At 54.0% G+C, this 9042-nt stretch overlaps 1 protein-coding gene across 4 annotated transcripts in view; it reads left to right on the forward strand.

Moving 5' to 3' along the window:
• Positions 1–2525, forward strand: part of TOR4A (torsin family 4 member A) — a 16500-nt gene extending 13975 nt beyond the window's left edge. For all 4 annotated transcript variants that reach the window (XM_027906749.1, XM_027906747.1, XM_027906750.1 and 1 more), the window contains exon 3: positions 33–2525. In XM_027906749.1, the coding sequence (XP_027762550.1) occupies positions 33–1331 (1299 nt within the window). In that variant the 3' untranslated portion in view covers positions 1332–2525. The remainder of the gene's footprint in view (positions 1–32) is intronic.
• Positions 2526–9042: the final 6517 nt, after the last annotated feature.

The raw sequence follows: 9042 nt of genomic DNA on the forward strand, positions 1-9042 counted from the left end.
TGCCCTGTGCTGAAAGCGATGCAAAAGAAGAGGCATCTTGCTCTGAGAGCGATGGGGAAGAAGTACCAGATGCTGGAATCCCTGCTGCTTCAAGGAAAATAGCTTCTCTTTCTTCTCCCCTACGGGCGATCGTCCGCCTGCGGCGGCGATACCGCGGGCAGAAGAAAAGCCGCCTGCACTTGGAGCTCCCTCGGGAAAAGCCCGCCGAGTTTGTCCACACGAGGCTGCTCCAGAGGCAGCTCTCCCTGAACAGAACTGGCCTGTATGGCCCTTCCATGTCTCTCTTCAACCAGACAGGCTTTGAAAGCTCCCAGTACTTCACCTTCGACACGTCGGTGGAGCAGCACGCGATGAAAAAGTGCCGGCGGAAAAAGAGCCGAAGGAAATTTCGGATGGTCCTCTACCCAGACAAAACAAAGAGGTACCTTCCAACAGAGGAGAAGAGCAAAGCAAAACGCTGCCTCTTCTTGCTCATGGCCATTATCTTCTTCCAGATTCTCAATGCAATAGAGAACCTGGATGATAACCTCCAAAAATACGACCTGGACGGTTTGGAGAAAACAATGCACCGGGAAGTGTTTGGGCAGAGGGTGGCTGTGGAAAGTATTGTGGAGTTACTGAAAGACTATCTGGCTACACACATCCACAACAAGCCTCTAGTCATCTCTTTAAATGGCCCGACAGGAGTTGGCAAGAGCCACGTGGGCTGGCTGCTGGCCAAGCATTTTCGTTCCGTCATGGCCAGTGACTTTGTGCTGCAGTACTTTGTAATGCACCACTGCCCCAGCGGGGTGGCTCCTCTGACGTGTGAGATAGACCTGTCAGAGAAGATTTCTGACATCGTTACAAGAGCTGAAATAGAGGAGAAGACACCGCTGTTTATTCTGGATGAGGTGGAACTCATGTCTCCCGTCCTGCTGGACACTCTCAGCCGGTTCTTCGAACCCAATCAAACCAACGAGTTCCTCAACGCCATCTACATTTTAATCAGCAACATAGGAGGTGGCGAAATAACGAAGTTCCTTATCCAGAACGACTCCGCTGAGCTCCTGCGTCAGCACCGGGGAGCTGAAGAGCTGGTGAGCATTATCCAGCCGGTGCTGAGCCACGTCCACCCTCTCTGGAAGTCTGCAGACATCGTCCCGTTTGTTCTTCTGGAGAAGACTCACGTCGTAAACTGCTTCCTAGAGCAGATGAGGAGGGAAGGGCTGTACCCTGAGCAGAAGCACCTTGAACATTTGGCGGATCAGCTCAGTTACTACTCTGCGGGGGGCAGGCAGTACTCCAGGACGGGCTGCAAGCAGGTGGTGGCCAAAGTCAGCCTCCAGTAGGGATTTATTGCAGAGACCAAGCCCTGCTCTCAGGATTGGCCAAACTGTGGGCTCATGGAGGGGTGTGGTACATCAGGCTGTGGTCAAGGTGTCCTTTCTCAGCCCTGCACTGACTCTGTCCTGGTTGAGGTGGAGGGATGGCAGCCCAGACAACCCTGTTCTCCCGAGGCTTCACTTGTTCCTGATGTTCTGTGAATAAGGAAGGGCAAGGAAGCCCAAACCACCTCCCAGCTCCTCATGTTCTCATTGGGATACTTGTCATTAGGGAGTTGTCAGGTGGCATCAAAAGCTGCAGGACCTAAAAAGGAGGATGAAACAATTCCTGGGTGGCTGCCCCTGCAGAACACATCACCTCACGTGTCTCACTCCCTCCCAGGCTCACAGTCACCAGCTCTGTGCCGTTCTTGGTCCTGGCTGGTGTGTGCAGAGCAGAGGTGGGGCTGGATACCTGGGGGAACTGAGAGAATTTGTGGCTCCTGCTCCCCCAAACCGCGGGCAGCCAGAGCTCTGCTTTCCGCACCTCCTACGTGACCACATCCTCGGGAGAGCGCCTTTTGGATCTGCTCCTGGGCTGTTGCTCTTCTGAGCTCATACCTGAGCTCACCTTTGGCACCTGCAGTGAGTTTTCTGCCCTGCAGGTCTGTTTGGGCTCGCCTTGGAGACTGCTGGGCTGTGCCAGCCGGTGCAGGAATAACCTCCGGATTGTTTCGGGTCTCGTCCCCAGAGCTCTTCTGCTTTTTGCTCTGGGCCCACGTCACTGTGCTGCTTATCTAGAAAGCCCAAAATAGCAACTGATGTATATTAAGCAGCACACACTGGAGAAGACGGTTTGGGCTGCCTGGGCCTGTGCAGTGGGGATGCTGGGCTTGTTGCCAGTCCTGTGAGGCCAGGAGGAGGCTCTTTGCCAGCAAGACCCAGGTGAGAACTGGGAGCACCCCAGGAAGAGCACACGACCGTGTTCTGAGCAGGCAAACTGCGCAGGTATTTATGACATCGTTTTTTTCAGGTTTGGGTTTTGTGCAAGGGTTCTACAATTCGCTGTGAATTCCCACATAGGTGACCCTGTGGATGTTCGCTCTGGGTGTTTGATTCACCTCTTGCTAATTTGTTGGTTTGCAAAGACTCCATCACCAGCTCCTGCTTCCAGAGCTATTGTCAGGAATAAACCCAAACTGTCCTGAATAAAATAATTCAAAGTGCATTTCCTTTACTGGACTGAAATGTGGTTTTCCTCACAAATTTCTCATGCCTGCGCTTCCTGGTGCTTGGACTGGGAGCAAGAGTTACAGCTTTGCTGCAGGTTTTTTGCAGGCCACCTCGATGCAGTGTGTGAGCAGCACCTCGAGGTGCTCCTGATGAGCCCAATCCCAAACCCACACGGTGCAGCAGGGCCACAGTCTGGGCACTGCACAGCTCCTCCATCTAAGCCACCTCCTAAATTCAAGTGTCCTCAAAAACCAATGCGTGTGAGCTGGTTTTCATAGCTTAGAGAGATTTTACTACCAGGACAGTTAAGATCTTTTTATCCTGGATAAGACACAACTCAGGAACCAGGATTCTCCTCCTCTTCCAGCTGGGAGAGGGACAGATGTTAGTTCTGGTTTTTCAGCAGAGGTCTCTTGTTCCACTCCTCACCCATGGGGTGTTTAGTTGTGCCAGCCCTTCCCTGAACGAGCTGCCTGAGTTTTGCTGAGCCACCACAGCCCATGGCTCTGTACCCACCAGGACCTGCACACTGGGTCACCGTGAGCAGCTCAGCACCCTTGGGTGCAGCAGCAAAAGGTCCCTCATGGCTCTGCTTGGGGGAACATCCTGCACTCTCTGGCCTCCCCCTCTGTCCTCCCCCACTTCTGCACATCAAAGCCCTCTCAAAGCAAAGCTGCCCTGATGACTTGGCACAAGGTTTTGGGTGCCCTGTGCACCTTGAAGACCTGCCAAGGTCTTTGCCTCCCACAAAGCTCCTCTCGGTGCTAAGAAGGGGGGGGCTCAGCTTCCTGTCAACCCTCCCCATGCTTCCAGTTCACACAGAATCAGGGAATCTTTAAGGGTGAAAAGACCTCCAAGGTCATCAAGTTCAACCTTCAGGGGCATTCCTGTATCTCTGGAAGCCTTCCTCAGAAGGCACAGGAACCTCCAGGTCATGGAGAGGACTTTCCCTGCCAGGTTGTCCCAGGTCCCAATGTGCCCCATGACTCGTCCCAGCTCAAATGCCTCTTCATGCTGTCCCCAAGCCCAGTCTCCCCCAAGATCCCAGCTCTGTCCTGGCCCCAAGCTTCCCTGAAATCCTCTGCAAAGCCACCAGTCCCACTGAGGCTTTCAAGGCAGTGGAATTGGCACGTGGGCGATCCACAGAGCTGGGCACCAGGATGGCTCCTTCCTGGATGCTGGGCAAAGGGAGCTGGTCTGAGGGAAGGGAGCACTGAGGAGAATGAAACCTCCTCATCTCCCATCCTGGCTGTGCCAGGCCTGCTGAGGTTCTCCCCCTTTGCTCATCACAGGAGCCGTGTCAGAGGCACAAGAACCTCTGGAGGAGCTGACATCAGCTCCCACACTAACCTACCTGCTCCAGATTACACCCTGGCTCACCCACTGAGGGCTGGGATGATGAGCCTGGGTTGAGAAGTAAACAGGTAATCCTTCAAATTCCGAGGCTGGAATGTGGGGACCAAAGGACAAAGTGGCTTGTCCTTGGTTCCACCCCCCAGCCAGGCTCTTCCATCTTCCAGGGGCAGGAGGATCCTTAGTGGCTCCTGAGAAAGGGCTGGAAGCTGGAGACCAGTTGGCCCTCAAATTGCTCCTCCATGTGAGTTGGGAGGTTTTTATTTTATGTTCAAGAAGCACTGGGATGATACTCTCAGGAACATGGGAATGACTCTTGGAGAGTGTGATTCTTGGGAATGGGCCTGTGCAGGGCTGAGGCTTGGACTCCATGATCCTCATGGGTCCCTTCCAACTCAGCATATTCTGGGATTCTGGGATTCAGTGACAATAAACTGCTTCCACCAGACTTGAGGGCTTGGAGCCCTCCAGGCAGGAACACCGTGGTTGGGGTTCCCAGGACACTCCTGTGGGATCCTGCAGGGATGGGGCTGCCTCCTCCTTGCAGTGGGAGCTGTGGAAACATGAATGGGATGTTCCCTGTGTTCCTCCATGGACGTGGCCCAGCTCCAGCCAGAGGAAGGCGGGTGCACAGACACGTTCTGCACGAGCTCTGGATAACTTCAGCTGCCTGCAGGAGAAGAGGTTTGTATTTAAATATTCCTAAAAAGGACTTAATCCCAGCTGCCTCTGTTAACCAAAGCAGCCTGTCTAAAGCTGCCCCCAGAAGTGGGTGCTGGCTGGTGAGTGCTCCTGGGACTTCCCTGCACCACGGGAAGATGCTGCAGGGATGGCACAGACACTGACCCAGAGCTCTGTGTTGCACCACATCATCACACCAACCTCGCTGGCCCTGCTGGCTCCCTGAGCTTCCCAAGCTGCTGGAGCTGCTCCCACTGCACTGTGCCCACCCAGCAGGGCCTTGGCCTCACTGCTGGTGCCTCTGGCTCTCCCAAGACACCCCAGGGGAGCTGGGATGTCTGCCCAGCTCTGAACAGCATTCACAGAGAGATGCAGATGAAGGTGCCACTTGCAAGGGGTGCAGGGGGACAGCGAGCCCATCCCTGCGTACACCAGGGACATGCCCTCGAGCACAGGGCAAGGAAAAGCTGCTGCCACTCTCGGGAAGGGTCTGTGCTTTGTTGCTTTCTTTCCCGTGTTCATCACTAAAAAGACAAGGAAAGCAGATTTGGACCCCAGGGGCAGCAGGGGAAGATCAGGGGCTGCAGCAGGGGAGGAAAGAGCTGGGACAGCCCAGGTGATTTAGGGCTGTGAATGGGGCCGTTCCTCTGAGGGGGCAGAGGGAATGTCTGCGATGGCTTTTGAGACCACACAGTGATGGGGTGATCCTTTGAAAGGTGGAGAGAGGAGAAGCACCCCCTCTCCTTGGGAATGAGGAGGAGGCACAGGCAAATGCTGGAGTGAATGCATTAACTGAGAGCATCTAAAAGAGAGGGGAGAAATAACATCCAGCATTTGACAAGGTAAGTTGTAACCACAGAATCTAATTTCCTCCTCTGACAGGATATTCAAAGAATAGCTGTTAATAGTTACTAGGATGAACTGGAAAGAGTTTTCCAGAGCTGGGGAAACTAAATATTCCATAAATGGTGGGGAGGACAGAGTCAGACACGGGGACAGACGCAGAATTCGGAGGGGATGGGGAGAGGAGAGGCACACAAGCATTGCAGGAGACAGGCTTGGGATGAAAAGCATAAATTGGAGGAAAGGTCTGAAGGAAGGCGCTGCAGAGGAGGGTGGGGGTGAGCAATTGCACGTTCCTGGATGGGGAGGGTGAAGGGATGAAAGGAAAACAAGCCTTGGGGGGATCGCAGCACCCGAGCTCCGCAGGAGGGATAATACCCCGGGTTTCGAGAATGGCAAACATCCCACTAAAATGTATAAATAGGTGTGTTGCATAGGCAAGGGATGAAGTAATGTGGGGCCACGCTGGAGCAGCGTGGCCATATTTGGGCACCTCGTGGGGTGGAGGGAGACCTCGGCGGTTGCATCCTGCTGGGAAGAGAGAGCGGGAGAGGGGGAGCGAGGAGCCCCGGGATGAGTTTCTGGTGAACGTGATAAGAGGCTACAAATATGCAAAACACCGGCAGGAAGGAGACAGCGGTGCTTGGTTCTCCTGGGGCAGGGCGTGGGGTTGGCTCCGGAGAAAGAAATTTATGTAAAACTTTTGGAAAAGTGCTGTAGCTGCAGAAGTGAGGCACCAAAAAGGATCGATTAGGGAGGCTGCAGCGTTGCTGCCACTGAACCCGGGGGTAGGGGAGGATGGTTTAGCCAAAGACACAGCACTCTGCCTAAGTGGTTTCAGGACTTTGCCTGTCCCCTGTCACCCCTCGTGCCTGTCAAGGGTTCAGCTGGAACTTTATCCCACCCAGCACTCAGCTGCTCTCCCTTGCAGTGCTTGGTCTTCACAGATCACACCAATTTAATGTCACTCCTCTGTAAGGGATTTGCCCCAGTTCCTACAATACCTGGATTTAGGTGCAAAGTTTCAGGCACTTGCATCTGAAAACTGTAGCCATCCCCAAGGAGCACCTGCAGAAAGGGGCAGCCCTTCCCAGTATGGCCCAATATTCACCAGTTACAGATGTGGAGCTGGTGGGTGTCACTGGGCAGCAGCAGAGCTCTGCAGTGTGGGACTTGGCATCAGCTCCTGCTGCTCCTCCAGCTGTGGAGATCTCAGCACAGGGCCACTCACGGCTCCGTGCAGGGTGCACACAGTCCAGGATCATCTGTGGATGCTAATTTGAATTTACTCACACTGTGCTTCCTGTGATGTCTTATCAACTGATCCCTCAGGCTGGGATTCAGCTGCCCTAATTTCGGTATCTTGAGGAACTCTGAGTAAATCTGCCTGGGATTTCCCCAACCCTTCCTCCTGAAAAGAGCCTGCCCAAGGAACCCAGGGCTGGGAAAACACTGCCTGGAAAACCTTTCCCGAGCCACAGCTGATGCTCTGGGCTCCCTGGGCAGGATTGGACCCCTGGGCCCCGTGGTGCCCGTGCAGCCCTCAGGTTTATCCCAGCCCCTTGCAGTTCTGTGCTCCTTGATGTGCCAGCACAGTGCTGAGGGGATCTACCCCTGCTGCCTCCCACCCCAACTGCCCTGCAGAGACACCCAGCCACCCTCACCCAGCACCTCCCAGCCAGGACAGAGGGATTCCTGCAGGAATTCCTGTGGGACACACTCACACTCAGCAGCACCCATGGGACAGTCCAGCTTAGTTTGGGGTGGCAGTGTGGAAGCCTCAGCTCTGCTGACTGTGGGGCACCTTTGTGGGGGCATTTTGCCCTGCACTTGGCTTTTATTGGTAATCTTGCATCTCCCTGCTGGGCCTTTTGCCTGGGGATGTGCCTGCAGGGAGCACCATGTTCTCCCCAGCTCCAGATCCCTGGGACACCTCACCAGATCCCCGTGGCTTCTCTTAACTTTTGGCATCAGCTACAGCTTCCCCAGAGGGGCACAAAGGACCCAGCCTCCACCAGATTTTGGCACCTGACCCCTGTGAGGTGACTGCGCATTTTTTGTGGCCAGTAAGTGATATGTGAAAGAAAAGAGAGCATTAATTGCAGCCAAACCCTCTGTTTTCACCTGTACCTCTGCCCCCTCTTGCTCCTACCATGTGCTGCACTAGCCCAACGCTCTCAACTCACATCAACCACAACTAGGTGGTTCTTCTGAGCTAAGACAAAATAAATTCAAAATCCTGGAGGAAGATTTTCCCAGTATTTATGATTTCCTTTTTAACTCTCTGAGCCCCCCAGTACAAGATGTGTGGAGCAGGAGCTGCAGGTATGACTATCTGAAATCAGCAAATAAGATGTCACATTCCCACCCAGCCCTCCTCAGCTTCCACATTTCCCAAGCCTGTGATGGAAGGGGGATTTACAACTCTTAGCTGGCACAACTTGGCATTTCTATCATGTGCTGTTTCAGACCTATCCCAGCAAACTGCCCAGTTCTGCCTGAGATGACTTCATGCATTGTCCCTGTGGGATCAAGCTTTCTGAGTCCGGGGCTTGCTTTGCCTTTGCCAAGGTCCTGCCATCTCTCTGGGTGCCGTGGGGGCCTTGGAAAAGTCACTTCTGAGCTTCTCCTTCGAGGATAAGCTGGTCCTTGGCTTCAAGGTTGTTGCTTCTCCCTCCAACGTGAAGAAGGGCTCGTGTGCCTTGGGTTTGCTCCAGCCCTGCTGGGTGATGTAATGAGGCTCCTGCCCCTCCCTGCAGATCCCTTCAGCACAAACAGCACAAACAGCTCAAACAGCACAAATGGCACAACCAGCCCTGGGTTCCTGGGTGGCTCGAGGTCACAGCACAGCGCTCAGTGTTGCAGAGCACCTTTGCCTGACGTGACCCAGTGTCCTCAGCTCCACCAGTGCTGTGCCCTCCGTCATCTTCAGCTGCAAAAGCCACTCCACTCTGCTCCTTTTTGTTCCCATGAGCCATGCAACCTCCCTTCAGTGCCAGACATCCAGCACCTCCACCTCTGAATGCTGCTGCTGATGCACCCACAGCTCGGTCTTTGCCTTTGGTGGTCAGTGAAAATGCACTGAACACCCAAGTCTCTGGGTTAGAGGGGGTGGATGAAAATCAGTTCCTTGGATCCAGTTCAAGGGATGTTTTTTCTTCTCCCTGCACCTGGTGGGCAGAAGATCTGCTTCTTGTAGTGCTGATTCATCTTAGTTCTTCTCACCTGAGGAGGATCCAGTGGCCTGCTTGGACAAGCTCATCTGTGAGTTATAAATACACCCCTGTGTAATCCTGACATGACAATAAACTAATAGGGGTTGGAAATAAGAACAGGATTTGTCCCTACAGGTGGACCCCCCTCTTCCTGGGCCTCCATCTGAGCCCAGGTTATTACTCTCCTCCCCACAGCTGGGTGTTGGGTAATGCTGGTGAGGTGGATTAGGGGTGTAAGAGGTGTGAGATGTGGAACTTCACTGAGAAACCTCTCTGTGATTAACAGCAGGTTAATCTTGGTGCCAGGGCTGGAGGCACCTCCTGGACAGGCTGTGTGCCTGTTACCTGCACCAAGGTGGCACAGCTCGGACGATGGGACAGCTCCACAAAAATGATCTGTCCTTCTCCTTGGA

The sequence above is a fragment of the Empidonax traillii genome, unplaced genomic scaffold, assembly GCF_003031625.1.
Source record: "Empidonax traillii isolate 1590-97213 ecotype Southwest subspecies unplaced genomic scaffold, ASM303162v1 scaffold1350:size273897, whole genome shotgun sequence".
In the NCBI taxonomy this organism is placed as follows: Eukaryota; Metazoa; Chordata; class Aves; order Passeriformes; family Tyrannidae; genus Empidonax; species Empidonax traillii.